This window comes from Aulostomus chinensis, chromosome 15 (genome assembly GCF_037954235.1).
Source record: "Aulostomus chinensis isolate RoL2024-O1b breed Wild chromosome 15, RoL_Achi_v1.0, whole genome shotgun sequence".
Classification (NCBI taxonomy): Eukaryota; Metazoa; Chordata; class Actinopteri; order Syngnathiformes; family Aulostomidae; genus Aulostomus; species Aulostomus chinensis.
The window spans coordinates 25,766,994-25,788,895 of NC_141334.1; the positions used below are offsets into that span (position 1 = coordinate 25,766,994).

At 43.7% G+C, this 21,902-nt stretch overlaps 1 protein-coding gene across 2 annotated transcripts in view; it reads right to left on the reverse strand.

The window, feature by feature from the left end:
• opcml (opioid binding protein/cell adhesion molecule-like) overlaps positions 1–21,902 on the reverse strand; it is a 400,369-nt gene that overhangs the window by 6,165 nt on the left and 372,302 nt on the right. For both annotated transcript variants that reach the window (XM_086179279.1, XM_086179277.1), the window contains 2 exons: positions 1,868–2,005; positions 1,031–1,151 (listed from right to left, as the gene is read on the reverse strand). In XM_086179279.1, coding sequence (XP_086035405.1) covers positions 1,031–1,151; positions 1,868–2,005 — 259 coding nt within the window. The remainder of the gene's footprint in view (positions 1–1,030; positions 1,152–1,867; positions 2,006–21,902) is intronic.

The following is a 21,902-nucleotide window of genomic DNA, read 5'->3' on the forward strand; positions in this document are numbered from 1 at the left end:
AATGATAATGAATTAAGATGAGAATGTTAATATCGCTTGTAGTAGTACAAATAATAACTAAAACAAAAACAAATTCTAATTGTGTAATTTTTAGTTATTTATTGTATCTATTTCTATATTATGGATATTTTTTATATATTACTGAATTTCCCTCTGGGATCAATGATCTATTCTATGCCACGACACTCATGAGACCACTCGCGTATTGGGTCAACACCTTAAAAAAGCCGAACCCACCTAAACAACTCAAGGAGAAATGAAAACCAAAGCCAGGTTGGGGATTAGCTCTTGAACTCAAATCATAATTTAAATTGACACTGTTTTCCCTGAGATTTGAGTGTGATTTTTTCTCATGCAGCATCATTTATGTGTATTTCTACTAATAAGCCGACAGCTGAAATATACCCCTTGTCTTTGGTCTGTTGTGTCTAAATCCTCGTTATAGAGTGCTCCTGATGAGAAATGCTGCTGCTGTCATCACGGGGGAGCGTTTAACATTGCATCATAGCCTGTCTTTGTATCAGCTCACCAGCAGCTCAGGGGGCTTCTCCTAAGCATATTTCCTGCCTGCAGTTTGAAAAAAAGCAGCATTGTACCATAATATCTTCTACACCTCCAGCACCCTGCACTCAATTTACCTAAACCAATTACAGTGCACTGTATAAATAACAATAGTTGCCTTTGGTGACCAAGCTTGTTTTGCATATGATCTGAAAAATATTCCTTTTAATTTCTATAATGTGATTAAAATCAGATATTAGACCCATAGAGGAAAGAAAAAAAATTCAGCAAAAGCTTGAAGAATTATCTAATTACACAAAAAATACCTCATTTAAAATGAGGATATGTGTAAATCAGCATCATTTATCAACCCAGATGATCCGGTCTGGTTCTTTTTCTTTTTTTTTGTGTCAGATAAAGTAGGTCTATAGCCTGCAGCAGGCAGAATAAATGTCTCTGTGCATCTGGAATGTGGACTTCAAACAAACCCAAGCCTGCAGGAATCAAAGAGCTCGGAGGAGAAACTCACCTGCGGTCTTCTTTGTACCACTCAAAATCTGCCCTCGGGACAGCAGAGGCCTCACATTGCAAAACTCCTTTTTGTCCAACTGGAGTGCCCGTACTCCTCGCCTTGGAAATGAAGGGAGGATCTATAAAACAAATGACGGAGTTAAATGAGGTAAAGCTTCAAACGGGCCGGGTTTCTAGAGCCACAGGGACGAGGTCTTTGGAGGCTGACCTGAGAGTTAACACAGGCATGGGTTCACTCGAACAAAGGAATTCTTGATTGATAACAAAGTTAGCTCTTTGGCAAATAAAGTTCATTTTCCAGCTTTAAATTGTTTCTCAATTATAATCTTCTAAAATTACAGTAATTTAGCATATCAAATGTGTTATGCAATAAATGAACGATCTGGATCTTGGCACTTTTGCTTTCAGCGCGATGATGTTTGTCCATCCATTCATCGTCATCTTCCGCTTATTCCTTACTAGTAAGGGTCGCGGGGGGGCTGGAGCCTATCCCAGCATCAACGGGCGAGAGGCGGGGTTCACCCTGGACAGGTCACCAGTATGATGTTTGTCGTCTTGTTTTAAAATTCAAAAAGGCAGAATATACAGTTTGTTTTAATCTATAGACGGAAACCTCAGGTTTTATTGCCATTCCTATTTTAACCACTGACCTTATTCCAGGCTTTTAACTGACAGCACTTTCAAAACATCCCATCGATTTCAAGACAAAGAGTCGGATGCGACAATGCCAAGCCACGCGACTTACTAGGAGCTACTGCACATCCAAGCCATCACCTCTGGTTTCTTATGGCGACCTCTACATTGTTTGAGTGTAAACGGTGGCTCTGACTCTTACAGTTGACTGTGACTTGCACGGTCCGGACATCAGGGGTTGAGATGTCATTAGATGCAATGCACTCGTATGATCCTGACTGCTCTTTGGTAACGGCTGTCAGCTCCAGATGCTCCCCCTCCGTCACAAATTTATGGGTTCCTGCGGACAAGGAAAGAAGGATGAGAACATGAGCTTGAGTCTTTCTGGAAATGTCTGAACAAGGCTGTCAAGGTTGGGGTTCATCAGAACAGTTTCCCGTCCTCATCGGTATGCTCAATGCTCAACATGAGGCTGCAGCTGGCGATCAAACCCCCGAGTGCACAGAAATAGGCACTGTCAGATAATTGGTTTGGATTTAGATTATTAATTTTGTGTTGACATGAAAACATTTTACAAAACATTCAGATACTGGATACTGGCATGACACTCGTGGTAAACCAGGCTGTGACACTCTTTCACATACAGCGGGCTCAGCAGAGCAGCAGTGCCTCTGAGGGGGATCCTTCAGGCTGTTATCAGGTGTACCCACTATGAATGCATGCCCGATATTGTTGGTGTGGGTCCTTTGATTCGGTACACATGAACGTTCACTGAGCCCAGTGACGTTTTAATCACTTCATGTGCAAAACGTGCGTGGAGCTTAATGACCCAAATGTGAACATCAAGTATTCTGTTCACAAAGTTTACTCGTTTCAGCCTGAAAATCACTTTAGTCCATCAAACGCATGTCTGACATGCTGAGCATGCTGGGCCCCCTCCTCCATCGGTACCAGGGCCAAGGGAGCACGGCCACATTACTCCGGTGGACTGGGGGACAAACATCATTCAGCACGGAACGGACACGAGTGAGAGTCTTGTCATCACTGTGAACTTGTGAAGATCTTTGTCGCAGACCTAATTTAAAAAGAAGGAGAAAAAAGAAGCGCAGCACAACGACGAGTTATGTTTTCTGAGTCTGGCAGGCCATTGGCTGTTTGGGGAGAGGTTTGTGTAACACAAACTGCCAACTTTGGCGTTGTGTGTTTCTCAGTTCAGAGTGCCATGAGCTGTTTGTTTCTTTTGACACAGAAGCAGTCTGCCCATGAATTTTGGAAATTGCTGCATCCAGAAGGCAGGCAGCTCAGGGTATGCACTCATCACACAAAGAAAATCAACTAATTGCATCAAACCAACCCACTTGAGTAACACCACAAATTACCCCTGACACCAGAGATGTTAAAACAGGTTCTGGTGACAGAGAGACCTTAAGCTACTGCTGTGTGGGTGGGAACATGGATGGGAGCACTAATCCAAATCAGAAGAATGTCAATCCAGCAATATTTCAACATTAGCATAATATCATGATGTTTCTAAATCCTCAGCTGCATACACAGTTGCAGCTGGCTGGGGATTCACTGAAAAGGTTGTGGGCTAGGGATAATCATCATGTTGCATCCAACCAGGGAGCCACTAGCACAGGTAATTGAACATTTTCATCATGGATAACTACGTTAGGCAGACTGTGGGTGACAAAATGTGTTGACACGCGCTGGGTGCTGTGTGGTGGTTTTCATGATGGCCAGGGGTAGAGGGAAGTTTACTGTTTTAAATTATATTCGAATTACCCATTACTTCATCGGCTTTATAGTACACTGGATTATCTCTTCCTGCCCTGTCTGCAAATTGCATTACAGTTCAAAGACCTGCAATTATCAAGCTAATTCTGCTTGTTATGTAAAGTCAGTGAATCAGTGGTTTAATAAAAGCAAATGCAGTCAGGTCATTGTGTTTGCTGCCAAACTCATGCAGACAGACAGAATTGATTTTATTGATTATACATATAATATATATATATATATATATATATATATATATATATATATATATATATATATATATATATACATATATATATCAAGGGGTTAAAATGTCATTTCGGCTGCACTTGCTATCAGGTTAATCCAGACTCTAAATTGACCGTAGGTGTGGCTGGGAGAGCCAATGGTTGTCTGTCTCTATGTGTTGGCCCTGCCATGGACTGGTGACCTGTCCAGGGGGAAGGCTGCTGGGATAGGCTCCACCCCCACCACCCTGAACAGGAGGAGAGGGGGAACATGGAGGGGTGGATGGATGGAGGGATGGAGGGATGGATGGATGGGTGGAGAATGTCATTTTCATTTTGACATAAATTAAAATAAATAGTTGAATAAAACAAAATATGACCCCTGTCATGAATCCAGCCCAAATATATCAGGAGGGGTTAGAACACTTTTCTTTTAAAATTAAAACCCAAAGAACCAAAAGAAGGAAGGAAAAATGTATTTCTGTCCTATGGGGGTTGGGGGTGCAAGTTAAGTGCAATTGCAGTTGGGGTTACAAAAAAAAGAAACTTTCCGGCTGGACCGGGCATTCAGGAAACCTCCCGACCTCCCTGTGGCCCCCCTGCCTTGAAGTGCTGACCCACCCGAAACACACAGTGAAGGAATAACAGCTCGGGGCCACACATAGAAGGCCAGTGGGCCGCATGGGGCCCGGGGCCCGGGGGCCGCCTGTTGAGGATCACTGCTATAGACATTCTTAAAGTTAGGTCCTGGGGTCAAAAAATGTTGGTTGAATAATGCTTGTCAGTTTATGGTTTTGAGAAATGTTTTTCTGAACAAGAAATAACAATCTTGGATTTCCTTTTTGAAACTTTCAAAACAAAGCCTGCTGGTAGCCCAGAGCAAAGTGGAGTGTGGGTTTTTCTCTTAACTTTCTGCTGGTTCCCACTCAGCCCCCTGCTGTGGTCTGTGTGTGTGTGTGTGTGTGTGTGTGTTTTTTCTCATTATAACAGAGACGTTGAGAAGAGATAAGTGAATAGAATACAATCAATACTATTTCCTGCTGAAAAAATCAAGACTACGTAGCAGAGGTAATATAATGTAGAAATATACAAATGATTGCTGTGTAATAGCCAGACATGGTTGAAACCTGTGTTGTGTTTCAGTTGTCTGAACTCCTCCCAGGCATCACATAACAAAAGAGTGAACAATCAGCATGGTGATCAGTGGTCTGCAGTGAGGACCATAATTCCAGCACATCTGTGTCACTGTTGAGAGACTGGATGACGAATGGAGAGCCATTAACATACTGACGGATGGCAGCTTGCACAAATGAGTGCCTCAGCAATATTATCAATTAGCTGAAGGGGGCCGACACTCAGCCTTTGTAGAAGCATCACTGCGATCCAATTACAAGCAGCACAAGACAAAATACCAAAGATTGATCGGTGCTCCTGGAAGGCAAGCAACAGGTTCCTTAAAGGGGAGATTGAAAGATAGAATCTCTTAAAAGTTTAAAAGTGGACCTCACACTGACAGAGGCTGACAAGCTTCAATTTTAACCTCACAGAAGGAAACAAATTATATCTAGTGATATGTTGCACTAAAGTATAGTCTTGGGTAATAAAAGAAAAAGTGATTTTGTGATTTCCGGCAAGTTGCCATGTGGCAGCGACTATTGAGATGGTTGAGAGCGGCGCCAAACGGCCTGTATTACAAAATACCTGCACGATAATGTGCTTCCTTGAAATTACATTTATGCGACACTCATTTATTTTCCCTATTACATTGTGTGAGAAATGCAATTACTGGATTACATTAACCGGCAGTGTGTGTTTGCTGGTGTTTGTTTTTTCACAGCAGTCACAGGCAGAGTGTGTGTGTGTGTGTGTGTGTGTGGGGGGGGGGGGGGGGGGGTGACTTCTCCCCTTCTGTACCAAAGCCGCTGCTGTGACGATCACAAACCTATAAAGAGCGGATCACAGTATTCCGTCCTATCGTTAAACGGATAATGGTTTTCACCCTGACGCCACCTGAAGAGTGTTACGTTTCATGCTCTCAGCACAGGCATCCCAGCTCACAAAGACATTTTCCCCCCAGCATTACATTCTTCATGACGGAATGGAGAAGGAGCCGGCCACGTAACGTTCTCTTGAAGCCGACAGAGACTGAACAGTTTAGCTCTCCGGGTCCTCGTCCGCAGTAATCCACCTCTTCATCGCCTCATTCTTCATCCAGCTGTATGCTCAGTAATCTGCCGATACTTTGATTTGAGATTAAAAACTGACTCCTCAGCTTTGGTGCCGCCATGATGACCATGGACGGATGAGTCAGTCGTGCTGTTAACCTCAAACTCAGTTTATGTGTCTGACAATTCTTGTCTTCTGGTGTCACAAACACTGCAGGAGGGGAAAAACTTTTATTTGTGTGCAGTTCAATAGTTTGGGAGATTAAACAAAAGCATCTGTGACCAACTCAGAAGACTGTAGCCTGCAGGTTTCTCTGCAGACATATTAGAGTTATTTTTAGTAGTTTTAGAGGAGATACGTAGAAGGTCTATGGCTGGTTCCTTTTTTTTCCACAAACTAGTAGCTGAGGCCTTCCAGAAAACTTTGCTAATGAGGAGGTAATTACATCTGACACACATTCCATTTCCTCAGTCACTCATTCCATATCGAGGCACATTAATTAGCAGAGGTTTACTGTCAGAATCAAAATCCTGAATATTGGTTGGTTACTCAAGGACTATCTGAAATGACCCTTTTTTATGCACATCAGTCAATTCTTCGAGTTTTTGCCCTCAAATTCGGAACAATAATAATCCGCAGCATCGAGTCCTGCTCAGCTCCGAATCTAATCTCAGCATGTCTGTCTCAGCAGTAGCTCTTTATACATCAGCACTCAGGACAGCTGTTGGAACAGCACTGGCACATGAAAATGAGTCAATGAGATGAAGCTTCAGCGTAAAACACTGGTCCTGAAGCCGTAGACGTGTAGGATCACCAGCTCATCGCTGGTGATTTGATCGGTCTGATTGGTGCTCTGAGAGCAGCGTGGCGGTGCGGCTGACAGTTGCTTTGTCGGCTCCACAGCTTCAACGCTTACATTGCAGTGACAGTTTACATTTTCACACATTTAGCAACATTTAGCTGAAAGAAAGTCAGTGAAGGCGTTTCAGCCAAGATGAAACTGCATATCTAAATATTCTGAGTCTACTGCATCTCAACCTGGACACCTTTTTGATGATTCCGTGAGTTTCCGGTCACGTCTCAGTTGTTTTTTTTGTTTTTTTTTTAAACATGTTTCCGTCTTCAGTGGATGACCTCTATTCTGTCCCCCATCCCACTGAAGCTGAACAGATAATCCCTCTAAATCATGAATTCCCCAACAGCACAAGAGAGAAGCCATGATTTCATCTACTTTCTATGTTTTCCCTCTTTTTCTGCTTCCCCATTCAAAATACTGGACACAGTGTTCACCCTCCATGTTTCTGCTGTTACATGTGATCCAGGTCCTGTGAGACATTGGATTCAGAGTAAAATCAGGTGCAAATCCTTAATTGTTCACGAGGTGTTGTTTGAGTGTCTTATTTACAGATAAATGTGCGCCATTCAAGTGCGTTAATGTTTCCCCATCCACAGTGATTCACACTGATGAGGGATCTTTTTAATTCACTTCATTAATTTAATGAATTCTGATCAGCTGTTCTGATACTAAACACTGAGTCACTGCAGGTTCATTCAAACTCAAGTTCAGGGTTTAGGGCAGCAGAAGTTAAGCACTGTACAGAATGTTCCATGGATGGGATTATTTGTGTATTCTTCATCAAGTCTCGATGAAGATGAAGATGAAGTCTCGCTGTAGCACTGACACCATGTATGTTCCTCCAATCATGAATCATCGATGTGGCCAGAATGTTTCCATTTTTCTGTTCTTCCACTGTAGATTTAAGAGTGTCATCACGGTTCCAGAGCACCTGAGCTGAACTGAGATGAGTTGCCCAGACACAAACTCCATGCGTTACCCTCAGACTGCTCCAAGATGACGGGTGACCTAAGTTAAGCTGTTATCGCTACTTTTCTCCTTAAAAGCTGTAGCCTCATACTGTAACTCCTCCCTCCCGCTGGCTGCACGGGGCACAGCTGGTCTATCAGAGAACACGCAGAGACTGAGATTCTCTGCTTCCATGAGAATCCATGTCTGGGTGGAGCTGCAGAATCACCCTCTCATCAGCCTCGGTGCTCCTCTGAGCTCAGTTCTTGTTTGCAAATGTTTGCTTTCTGAAAAGCTAAATTGAAATAAGTGTGTCGCCACCATGAGCGTGTTAGCATGCTGATAAACTAAAAATGTGTTGAAGTAAACCTCACAGAGCCAACATTTAAAGATGTGTGTCTGCTCCCATCGGTTCAGGGATCATTTCACATTGTATCATGAGCAAACAACCTCTTTTCAGTCTTCTCCTATTTCTTGCAACATATTCCACTAAATGCGTAAGTAGAGAGACACACCATGCAAACGAAACTTGCTTACACTACAGGAATCTGGGCCAGAGCATGTCACATCTGAAGAGCTGCGAAGCCAAACGTGGCTGTGCTTGTGTATTCCGCACACAGCAGTACAACCATTCTGCTGCTTGCACAAGAAAAGGCTGACAACAGACTGGCCCAGAGATATTGCCTGTGATCTGGTTCTGACGTCACACGCCATTCTAACTGTCTGTCCTCGCACTGATCAAACTCAGCATTAGCGTGTCTGTGGAGGCCGATTCATTAAGAAGCTACAGGGCAAAGACAGAAAAAGAAGTGCAACCTGTAATTACGGCTAACATTTGCGCGCTACCGCTGTGGCCTCTGTTATTGTCGTTATTGGAGCCTGCTGTTTTAGCAGAATGCATATTAAACACTACAGATGCCAATATTCATGCCAAGTAAACACATCTCCTCCGAGGTTCCTTTGTTTAAAATGCTTCGTTAACCACTCAGTATTCTGTGAGAGACACATAAATATGTAAATACCTTGAGAAGCTTTTAATATCATTTGAACTGAAGTACTTGTACAATGAGAAAGCTGCTGTACATTCTATTTCACTACCACTGAAGCTTTCATCCCTTATTTCCTTCATGGTGGGGAGACAGAGAGAGAGAGATTATGCTTTGAAAAGCTGTGGCTGCTAAGAAGAATCATTCAAACATACACTGGCTGTCCCTGTAGTCCATTAATCACACCATGTAATTGTCAGCATCAATGTGGAGCAGCTGCCTCTTCAAACATGGGAGAAGGCAGATAAACCTCAAGTGTCATTCCTGCATGCGTAATTTTCCAGAATAAACAAAGCCGAAAACATATTGTAAGTGCTTGTATTTTAGTGTGTGGTGATGTAGTGTGTCCTCTTCAGAGACAATGATTGTGGGACAGGAAGTCACCTGGCCAAAACAGACACTCGAGGACACATGATATGAGGCAGTAAAGCTTCACTGACAGCAGCCAGAGGGTGAATCTAGAGTTTCATGGTCTCTAACTACTACAGAGCCCTGTGGTCATTCTCTAAACTCAAATTTGTGCCCAACAGACGGTCCTTGAAATCTTATATGGTCCATTTGATGGCTGGACACTCCAGCTGCCACGCCGCAGCACGGTGTCTCCCCCAGGAGCAGTTTCCTGCTGACACTGGTCACTGGCCTTTTCTTTTCTCCCTCACCTCTCCGTCACGTTCCACCAGTACCTCTGCCCGAGGCTTCGGTCTGGATGTTGAAGGGCACACTAAAGTTTAGTTGCATCTGCCATCGTCTTTATCTTTTTTTTTTTTGATGACCTTCTTGGACCACCTTCACTCTCCTTTCACTGCCTCCCCTGGGAGTGACAACACCGTTACAATATGGCGGCCATTGTGTTCACATCCTCTGGCAGTGCTTGGTCTCATAGGAGGCAGCTGGGTACAGACAATCCTATTACCTCCCCTTTCTCCTGAACCAGTGGAGGGGACATATCGCCCAGGTTCACACTATCTACATTATTGTTATTTTCTCTGAGAAAGAGGCATTTCTCACACCAAATGTAGAGAAGAAGCGTAAGTCACAGATAAGCAAGATTTGCAGATGTGTCAGAGCTTCCCGCTACTTTCAAATACAGACACATTCTTTGGTTGTCAACAAAAGTGCTCTAAAATAGTCAACTTTAATTCAAAATGAACATAAACCCAATCTCCAAGGAGATAAAGACACATTTGTCCTGTCCCCTGCCAGAGACATGTCACTGTCAGACTGCTGAGGCAGTGGGTGTGATGAGAGGGTGGCGAGATCAGCGCTTGAATGTATGTTTAAATGTGTGTTTTTTCCCTTCAAGGCGCATAATCAATGGTGGAAAAGTAGTGCGAACAAAGCGTGCGCTCTGTTCTTCTTTGTGCACAGTGGTTGGCATCCCACTTAAGTTGCATTACTGTCACCCTCTCCTCTGGAGGGAGGCCTCTCGTTATCCCAGGCCTGCCCATTCCCAGCCAGTCATATGCTCTGTCTTTAAATGCTCTCCCCTACTGGCTGGCTTTCCTGACTCACATATGTCACATTCTTCATCATCATCATCCTGCAAGAATGGCTGACTGGCTTGCATGTCTGTCTGTTTGAGAGTGTTCACAATGGAGTGAGGTCACTGACTGATGGCTTCACATAACTTGCTTCCTGAAAATATGTAGCCTTCATTTTTGTTCTGACACAATCATTTCCCTAACAAATAGAACCATTTGAAGCTTCTGACACAGTCCTTAAAGGTTTGCTTGTGGCAACACTGGGGAAGATGCCACAAATGATGTAGATGCTTCACGACGCATGCGCTGGCATCCCGACTCTTATTTCTTGTCGCTCCCTCCTTCTTTTTGCATGTGCTCACTGCCAGGTGACTAATACAGTGCATGGCCTGTAGGAGTGGGTACCACATTCCCGCCTTTGTCCCATGAGACTCAAACAATTACCATGCTGCTGGAGTGAACCAATCCCACGGGGTTGAGCTTTAGTGCTGTAGCAACAGTTTTCTGCTGTTTAATTGCTTTTATGCAGTTTTTGCAGGTGAATGTTTCTGCAAGCCTGCATTCTTGTGTAAATCAGACTGTAAATCAAACCTACAAAAAACAAACACTGTTACGCTGTTGTGTTTTATTGGTGCAAAGTTCTGTGTAACTTTGGGAAAGTCTGTTAGAGAAGGGCTATGGTGCTTGGAAGTCTTTACTGCGATCCACCAGGGCGATGTTGTTTTCTCCAGTCCTGCTCTCTGTCAGCGCAGCGCAGCACCCTACAAATTATGTCCATGCATTCAGAAAGAAAACCATAGATGTATTTGCAGTGAAATATACATTGTCTCCATAGGAAGAGCAATTAAAATAACTAATCTTTGAAAGCTGTCTAGTTGTCTTGGAAACAGTGGCGACTGACAATAACCCAAGCCGCAGCAAACAGCTGTCGAGCCATCACTTCTCCATCTTTAACCAGGGAATAAAAAGCAGCTTTATTCAAATGGAGGAAAATGTATCCATGTACGATGCTGCAATTTGTAAAGGCAAGAACAAATTTAACTTTACCAAATAAAAAGAACTATTCCAGTCCACAAGTGTCCAGAATTAACAGCCTCAGCGGCAAAGTTGCCTCAGTAGCTAAACCCTCAGGTACTTGCTGGTACTACCACTGGTACTACCGCTGGATGCCGCTACTGATGCCCTTTGGTCTCTGGTAGGACAAAGAGTCCAGTTGGGTGGGTGTTGGTACTTAGTTAGACACCTGGTGGCATGAAATCTGATGTTCAACTCACCTCAATTCTTTTGCATTGTGAGTAACAACGAACATTGGCTGTTCAGATCACAAGTGTTTAGAATGAAAACCTAGACTAAAACGTTGGGGATAAACTTCCAGTTGTCATGATGTGACTGCTGCACTGGTAGTTACTGAGTTTCACGATCACCACTTCTGACAGTAATGACACAACATTTGCAGCATTATTTGGACCAAGTCGGAGTTTCAACTCTGCTTGAACTTAGCACATCACTGTGCAGGTTTTTAATTGGCTCTGAGTGCACTGGACTGTGGCCTCACAGCAAGAAGGTTCCGGGTTTGAGTCCCGGCTCAGGCGCGGGATCTTTCTGTGTGGAGTCTCCATGTTCTCCCTGTGTCTGCGTGGGTTCTCTCTGGTACTCCGGCTTCCTCCCACAGTCCAAAGACATCAATTTGGGGACTAGGCTGATTGATTCTCTAAATTGACCGTAGGTGTGAGTGTGAGTGTGAATGGTTGTTTGTCTCTGTGTGTTGGCCCTGCGATGGACTGGCGACCTGTCCAGGGTGAACCCCGCCTCTCGCCCGTAGACGCTGGGATAGGCTCCAGCCCCCCCTGCGACCCTTACTAGTAAGGAATAAGCGGAAGATGATGATGGATGAGTGCATTGGGCATGCATCAGAATGGAAGCAACACTGCCCCCTACAGTACTGAAGCAGGTACAGGCGATTTACCAACTGCACCTTGAAATGTGTTTGTGCTTTGGATTAAATTCAGAGACTGTAGAAACTTGCTGAACACTTAACACTACTTCTTTTAACCAACCTGTTTCATTTAATAACAAAAGAAATAGCAGTGAGCTATATAGGTTCAGGATGCTCATTTGCATAAGCCATTAAAAAGAATTGACCACTGACAAGAAGACATTGACCTGATGCTATCAGAGAATCAATTTACCCATAGAAGCGTATCAGTGCTGCTTCCGTAATCAAATATAGCCTCCACATTACTGTCAGGGCTTTTTTGTCTGGGTGGAATTCCAGGGACTCACTGATAAATATTTACCACTGTAAGATACATTATAATACTCTTTGTCTGCAATATATACAGAATTGCTTTACCTGAAGGACAAAATAAAAGACTTCCTGTCTTTGCTGCAGATATTTTCAGTGATAAAGGTGTTTTGATCATTCCAGAAATGAGAACTTAAGAATGACACACAATGCTTGATGAGGGAATAGAAACAAATAACAACAACCACAGAGACACAAACACACACATGCACGCACATACACACACAGTAAACATATGTTAACACACAGCTTGGCAAAAGTACGCCGTAGACAAAAGTAAAACATCCATCCATCCTTTTTCTGTTCTGCTTATCAGTTAAGGGTTGCTGGGGGGTGGAGCCTATCCCAGCTGGCATTGTGCGAGAGGCGGGGTTCACCCTGTATGGGTCGCCAGTCCATCGTAGGGTCATCAGGAGCAAGTATCAGTATCTTGCTCAAGGACATTGGACATGATGGGGGGTGAGGGTCGAACTTTACCAGATCAGGCACAGCACAAAAATCCTGCTAATGAACATCAGCCTGGTAGTTTTTGAAAATCCTGCCAAAAGACGTCTCGTAGCACAAGTTACAGAGATGAGCAACTCTCAGATAGAACCAGCAAACAGCAGTTGTTGGATGGTGCCAGTCGGGGTTGCTGCTCAAGTGAATTTTCAACCGAGGCCCAACAACTAAGTCAGGAAGGTTTTGTCTTCTTTGGTAAGTGACACTGCGACAGACTGGCAACCTGTCCAGGGTGAACCCCGCCTCTCGCACAATGTCAGCTGGGATAGGTTCCACCCCCGAGACCCTTAACATATGTATAGAAAATGGATGGATGGTAAGTGAAAAGAGGGCGGATACAACCCAGAGTGTTGTCCGCTGGAAAAAAAAAGAACTTCCACTGTTGGTGATGCATACACAGGCGTAGTTTAGTGTTTGTGACAAGTTTACTTTTCGTGAGCCCATAATTTTCTCTGCTGTGACTGCAACCAACACAGCTTAAAGAAAAAGCCGTTTCAAAAGGTGTCATTGACATAGACACTGCAAACACAGTGTGTCTGCTCCTGTGTGTGTTTATCTGGGGAAGGTGGGCAGTTATTTTTTACACACATCAAGAAAAGATTCATCACACATGAAAGCATGTGGGAGTGACTGGGCTGAAGCAACACGCCCCAACTGCAGGCAGGTCCATCAGTCGGTCTATTATTGGGCATTTGGAGTTAATCCGTCCTGGCCCATGTCTGTGCACAGGAGTCTGACGAAAAGAATGATTAAAAAATGAGTCATGTGTGCACACCTCTCAGTCTGTAGGCAGCTTTGGAAGTGTGGCTGCTGTAGAACACCGCCACCATGCTCCAGGAAGTTATGTTACCCGAAGGCAAATCCCCTCACTCTGTGTACAGTGAATCCAAACCACACAACGGACACGTGTCACTTTCAATATTTTTTGCGCGTTCAAATGGCAAATACAGTAATGTGTTAAAATAATCACCAAAAACATTATTCTTTTTTCCAACATTTTTAGAGTTTGGTTATTATGCTGACATGTGTGTGTGTGTGTGTGTGTGTGTGTGTGTGTGTGTGTGTGTGTGTGTGTGGGGCACGTTCCTAGTTTGAAGCAGCGCAAGACATTTGTACCGTTGGCCAACAACAACCAGGTAGACGCTGCTTATTCCACACTGACAGACATGCACCAGGTGCCTGCACACTTTTTATCCACGTTTATGTCCCAGGCACAACAACATGTTCATTCATGATCTGAATCTCGACAGGATCTGTGAGTCAGGTGATTTCTTTACTGGCTTTGATGTTTCTTGTCTCTTTAATCATGTTCTGTAAAGAGTGGAGAGACTGCTCCATGGATGTACCGTTCCACGTGCACACTGATGTTCCTAACACTCAACCAGCAAATCTAAAAACCAGCGTTGTGACGTGACAGGACGGAAGGAACTCTGCAGGGAAGCAGGAGTTCAGAATGGAGCTTCTGAATTACTTGCAGACATTGTTATATTTCTCTCAGTTACTGGATCTCAAAGGGAGACAAAGAACGCTGTGATTGGTTCCACTCATGGAATGCCCCAAACACACCTTTGATTCATTTACAGATTAATGGCAGTGACTTTTTCTTGCCAGACCTTTTACCAAGAGCACCCATCGATGATCTGATCTGATGGAACACACATGCCACGCAGCCACCACGCACCTTCGCCCTAGATCGCTAAAAAGGGTCAGTTCACCTGAAGCTCCGATCAGACGTATTGTTTTAGAAGTCCTTAGAGGCATGAGGCTAAGAACTCCACCACTGTTCTTTGTTTTCTTAATTGATTTGTCATGTTTTGTCACACTGATGGCTACACTACAAAGACAGAACACTGGCCTGAACACAAGTTTTCATCTTTTCAGCTGTGAGTTAAAGATCAAATCTGTCGCTCGCTTGGCTCTTTAATCTTCTGCATTTCCTGATCCACAGTCATATTTCCTACTGAGCAGCAGCTTACATTATACCATATGCTGGGGTATTTTAGTGTATCGTATGTCAAATTTAAAATGTTGAGCTAAAACAGTTGCTCATAATGAGCTGTGCATTGGCATGCCATTTTGAAAGGATGTAACCCGCTTTGACTTACAGCATGACTTGTGTTTTTATTGTAGCGACGTAGGAACCTCCTGCTGGGCAAACCCTGATTAGCAAAGTTGCAAACTTAAAGAACTTTTTGCCATCACTCTATATCATGTAGAGCCTGTGTGGTCTGCTGGATGACACTGCCCTGTGCCCTCCGTACCAGTCATTCCTGAACGACGTGAGTTCTCACGCACTTGAGACCGCTGCTTTGATTGATGTTACTGAGAGTTCCCTCCCAGCTGCTAGCACCTGGAATGGGCTCCATATAGCAGGAGTTTCATTGCAGCTCAGGTTATATAATCATTGCACAATCAAACTTGAAACTGACCTGGAATGCTGCTTTTTTGGGGGGTTTTTCTTGACACATTTGAGCAGCCGGACTGAGGCTGCCACGCTGAGGGGCTTGAGGGCTGTGAGTCCAGGAAGAGTCAAGCTCAGGTTTGTTCCTCATCCACTGAGCCTGCAATCTCTCTGCCAATTAGAATGCATTTGAAGGTATGGCACATTAATGATGCTGTCCTGGGGTCAGGACAACAACGGGAAAAATCTTGATCAAATTAAGATATTCATAATTAATGAAGTTTAACCACCTAATTTTCAGGGAGGAAAAAAAATGTTATTTTTTAAACTTTGAGGTTGATTATGATAAGGACACTGTAAAGGGGCCAAGCTACAGAATCCCAGTGTGAACCTCACACTCTCCTGCATCACGTATGTTTACACACAGTACATTACAATATATTTTTATTTAAGTGCTCTGAATGTTTTGGTTTTCTAATCACATGCAGGACAGCAGTGTATTTATTTGACTCTGAATTCAACAACCAATCATCTGGTTGAACCTGGCCTGCACCGTCTGGTACCTGGGGGACGTGCAGTGCTGGGATTGAAGGGTCTGAGGCAGAGGGGCTTGAATGAGGCTGTCTGTGAGGGATCAAAGACGACAGGACGACAGAATTAAGGCTCTGCACTGAGGTTACGGTCACAGATCAAAGCCAGGGAGTTTTTAGAAAGTAACACATCCTAAGCCAGCCCCTTGAACAGTAAACATGACAAGGGGTAAAAGGGCGGAGCCTGGAGAAATAGTGACATCACATTATGACTGGATAGCTCTGATGTTGATGATGACCCTCTGCTCTTTAGTTCTGTAACTTTCTGCTTTCCATCCAAAGAGCTTTTCAAGTCTTCCATCAAGCCTGTGAGTGAGATATCACACAAAAACCAACCGCCATTAGTGGGAAAAAGCCCTTGAATGTAACCTATACACAGCAAATGTAACTGAGATAGAGGGGAAGAATTAGTGTTATTTTTGTTATTATTATCATACTATTATATACAGTGTACTTTTATTTGAAGACTGAAGTGTATTAGAGTCGCAATTGAGGTGTATAACATATTTATGGTGTTGCCAAAGGCCCTGAGGCAGCACGTGGCTGTGACTGCCAGTGTTTTCAGGTGGCCGCTGGCGAGCGACCACGACCGTGTCACTGGACTGGCGCCTTTTCCTGGTTGGTAGGAGCAGGTGCATGCACATGTTGGCGTCTGGAATGAGACCATCTGATTTCAAGTTAGAAAGCTTGGATCTATTATTCCTTCCTCCTCTGCCACAGGCTTGCTAAGACCTGTGTTTAGTTTGCAGTAAAATTGAACTGTGAACTGCGATATCAGTAGTAGTTTTTTAATCATGTGACCTGAGACCGTTGTACCTCTGTGGGGAGGACCAGGCCTTCCTGCCACTTCTCAGCATTGCTCTGTAAATGAATGTGCAGCTGCTGGATAAATCAGTTAACCTTCATTTTGGGAGATATGGTCGATAAAACATCTTTGTAAGACCAAAGATGTCCGTCGTCTGCAGCGTCAAACCTTGAGCTCCAGACAGATGTTCAGGCGAAAAGAAGAACTCTGAAAAGTGTGTGAAGGTTCTTATGAATACTTGTACTTTCTGGCCCTTCAGTTCTATTTACTTGTACACTACTACGGAGCATTGGGAGCCATTCCCTCAACACATGAGGACCCATCATGGCTTAATACGGGATTATTTACAGTGACAATGTGTCTGCATGTGTAACTGTGTCCTGTCTTTGTTTCACTGTCTTTAAATACACTTCCTGTCTTTCTTGATGTGGCATTGTATCTCTGTGACCCTATGCAGTACTGCAAACTACCTGCTGGCTGAGAGGTTCTACATTCATAAATGCACCTGTCTGAAAGTAATTTCAAATGGTAGTATTCAGTTACACCGATAGTTAAAACACCTGAGAACTGTACTGGAGATGAGACGAAACAATGACGCATCCAACTGCAGACGAAGAAATCACAGAAAATATTTTAGACTTAAAAATAACAAATGTCCAGGGCGAGATGAGCTTCCTGGAGAGTATCATGAAACCCTGGTGAATGAGTTCACTCCAGTTTTGTGGAGAGTCCACAACTAGGCTCTAACAGAGGGGCGCCCCCTGGGTGACGGTCAGATGCAGCGATGAGCGGTATTCCTAAAGACAACAACAGCCTCGACTCTGTGTACATCTCAGCCCAATCAGGCTCCTACGTGTAGATCTTAAAATTTTGACCTTCATTGTGGCAAATAGAATAAAAAAGTACATTAGAAAGCTTACAAAACCAGACGAGATGGGTTTAATTTACAACAGACAGGGAACTGATAATGTGAGCAAAGCCTTGAACCTGCAATCACTTGCAGCCGAGAGGGACGGCCCGTCAAAGCCCCTCAGCTTAGACGCCGAGGAGGCGTTTGACAGTGTCGACTGGACCGTCTTAGGAAAGACTCGGCAAAATGGGTGTCAATAATATCTTTGTGAGGTGGACTAAAAGTTTGTTGTTTTTTTTGTTTTTTTTTAATAAAAATCCAGATCTAGAGTTAAAGTAAACGGGAAAATTCAAATTTTTGGAAAAATGTCAAAGAAGAATTGAAAACTTTTTGGTCATGGACCTCCCAATGGACTCTGTTATTTTTATGAGATGTGTTTGCTGACCACCTGTTCACCACGGAACCACGTTATTTACTACCTGTTTTGTTGATGATTGCGGGGAAAATGAGTGCTGTTAATTGGATGACACTCGCCCTCCCGAGATCGCTCCGTGGTGACAGAAAGTAAAGCATGACTGTTCCAGCTGGAAGCACCTATTTTTAATGACATGATGGACCCCAGTTATTGACTATCTCACCTAAGACTCTTCTACCTCCAGTTTTTTTTAAATTAAATAACTACTGTTATTATAATCATTTGATTTGTTTTTATTTATTCATTGTTTTTATTTATGGTTTTAAACATCCCCTTCTTTGGAGTAACAGAACTCTTCAAGATGCACTCTACCTTTACACAGCGCTGTTTCTGTGTGACGGATGAGATCCAATCTCAAGAGGATTTATTGTTCTCTTTTGTGATTTTAATTGCTTGTTAATGTGCATTAAAGGCAATAAAGTTCAAGAAGAAAAAAAAGAACCTCTACTGGATGACTGAAAGCAGTACTTCCATCAAGTGGAGGAACTCCCAGCAGCAGAGAACAGTCTGAGCCTGACACGACTGTTGGACGAATGCAGCGTTTCTCAAAGTGTGTGGCGGCGTCCCAGGGGGGGCGCGAGTCACCCGACGTCCAAACATTATTTCCCCCCTCACCTTTCACTTTGTTCATGGTTCCACCGCGAAAAAAAAGTCAGACGTCCAAACATTAGTTCGAACTAATGTTTGGACGTCTGACTTCTTTAAACCTCTTTCATAGCAACGGTTGTCAGGTCTGTTTTTAAAATGGAGGAAAGGAAAGGAATGTTTGTAATTTTTCATAGGTCAATAAAGTTATACATGGCCTATTTTGTCAAAAAACTTGGTGTGGGGGGGGGTGAAATTTTTTCTTCCTCCAAAGGGGGAATGACAGAAAAAGTTTGAGAACCACTGTGCTAATGGAAGCAGTGCAGTGGAAATGTGCATTGACCTTCGAATAAATGTCTTCTTCACAGCCTCCTCTGACACCCCCCCATGCACAAACGCCAGTCTCCCCTCCAAGTCTCCCATAATCACCATCACCATATCAGACCATCGACTTTCAAGACTGAAAAGAACCTCGTGAGCAGACTGCATGAGTGGATCTTCATCACGAGAAGAAATAGTTCTCAAGACTGTTCTATCATCTGAGGTCATTTCTGCCTCTCTCTCTCTCTCTCTCTCTCTCTCCATATACATATATCTCTATATATATATATAAATATATAGAGATATATATATAGAGATAGATATATCTATATATAGAGATATATCTGTATATATTTTAGATATTAGGGAACCAGCCTAATCAGACATTTGTACACACAGTGTGTACGTCTGAGGGCTGACAGAGACAGGCAATTTGCAGCAGGGTCTGCTCAACGTCGCTCCCCGTGCTCTTCACGTCCTCCAGGGCCGCCCCCCAGACTCTGTGCCTTGCTGCTCGGCCCCCCGGCCTGAAAACTTATTCCCTTTTTCTTCTTCTTGTGTTGTCTTGCCCTTCGAACCACTCACTGCCTGCCCAGATAAACCAGTTTTGGGAAGACTCGGTCAAGATGACATGGTCAACTGCGTTGAAGGCTTTAGAGAAGTTAAGGAAAAGAGCAGCACAATATTTTTTCAGTCTAGCGGCTCGATGACATCATTCAACACTTTAACAGCAGCTGTTGTTTCGCTACGCCCTTTTCTAGAACCTGACTGATGTTGTGAAAGAAGACCATGTGTGTCTAATTATTCTTTCAGTTGTTCACTCATAAATTTCTAAAGAACTTTAGCTAAAACATGTAGAAGTTTTCCTGTCGTGGCTGAGGGATCTCTCCTTCCAGCACACGGGCAGATCTCCATGCACCAGGGATCTCATTTCAATCAGAGCGCTGCAGGTGTTGAGCTCTCACTGTACAACAAGGCGAATTTCTTTGCTCCTCTTAAACGCCAACCTTCACATCACTTGGTTAAAGGTGTCTGAGCAAAGTGTGCAAAACTTCATGATGTATTTAATGCAATTTAATCAAATGACCATGAAAGTTGCAAACAAAAGGACGCTCGTGTTTTTTTCCTCCTTTTTTCCCAATACAACAACACATTGGTTAATAATCACATACCGGTGCAAAAATGATCAAATCAACTGCTCTCACCAGCAAACCTCAGATCCTCTTTCCCGCCTCTTTAGGTGTCAGTGTGACGAGCTGCCATGTTTTACTACAGCGTGTTTAATCATTGGAAAGTATTAAACCATCCCATTTGTTTCTACACAGATATCTTTCACAAGCTCTCCTCAGAAATCGTATCAAGTTGACACAGTAAACTCAAAGCCAGTGTTCTAGTTTCATATCAGGGGCTAAAGGCTAGATTTCATCCACCTTTGATAAGGCTGGGAGCGATGGAGCCCACTGTCATAGCCTCCCCACGCTTTGTTTGTGTGTTTTCTTACCACTGCATCCCAGATTAAAATATTCTTTGGAGCAGAAACTACTGACTATCATTGTTGGCAACACCTCAACCTGGAATACTGCATCTCTGGATGATCGTATCAGCTCTCTGAAAATAATTGTGACTCCTTGGTAAATAGACTAATTAAAAGACTGCTGACATTTGATAAGAATAGCAACAGTGTGATAATGAGGGGCTCACTGCTGTGACTCCCTTCACAGCAGCAGCAGCAGCAGCAGATCTAAATACCCTCATTACTCTATAGAAGCCAAATATATCTCCATCCATGAGAATGTGCATGTGCGGACCCACTATCGATTGAGTCGAGGCCACACCTGCACAGGTGGACAGTTCCCACCCTTGTGGGAGCATGTCCGCCTCATTACTCAGTAACAGGACAAAATGATGGTTTTAAGTGGTAATGGAGTCCAAATAGAAGTTGACATGTCAGCCACGTGTGCTCAACACCAGAGACATCAGAGCAACGGTCGAATTAGCTGATCTGGATGAGGGGACAAACTTCAGCTGCAGGGAAGCCACGAGAGTCCCCTGGAGCGCTGCCTTGTGTCTCAGAGCCCATAACTGCTGGTGCATGTATGTTCTTATTCTGGAGGAGACACAGTCATATTATCATCATTGTTCAAATCATTTTTTGGTATCAAAAATGTAGGAAACCCATCAAATAAAAGGAAATGTTTGTCTAATCCTGGTCTCACTCAATGCTGGAGGGGTTGGAGCTTCTGCCAGTCAACAGGAGGCTCATGGAGTCTCTTTAGAAGGTTGAGACTCAAGCAAAAAATTTGAGTGAACCTGTGATGGCAGCCTCTGACCTTTCTGTGAGTTATATGAGCAATCTCATAATGTCAATGAAACCAAAGGAAAAACAACTGGAGTTTCCTACGTAGGATTCAGAGATGTGATGGGGTCTTTAAGTTTTGACCATTTCAATTTTTCCAGATGGGCGGCCTGGTGGAGCAGTGGTCCTCCCTGTGGCCCCCCAGCAAGAAGGTTGTGGGTGGAGCCCCGGCTGGAGCACGGGGTCTTTCTGGGTGAGTCTCCATGTTCTCCCTGTTCCTGCTGGGTTCTCTCTGGTACTCCAGCTTCCAGATATATTACTATATTTTCACTAAGATATAGGAGACAAGAAAACTGATAGCTGTATCGTGTTGCATTGAATTATTGTTACATAACTTGTTTGTTCTGTTTGACCATGCCAGTTTCTGCACATCTCTTTGCTCTCCAGCCTCAGCTCAACCCCGCCCCCACCGTCTCTGCAAACGAAACTCGCTCAATAGATCCTGCAGGAGGGAGAGAAGCAAAGTACAAGCTGCTGAAGAAATCTTGGTTTGAAATAGACAAAAGAAAAAAACAATGGTTCAATAATTTCAGGATGGCTGGGATGAG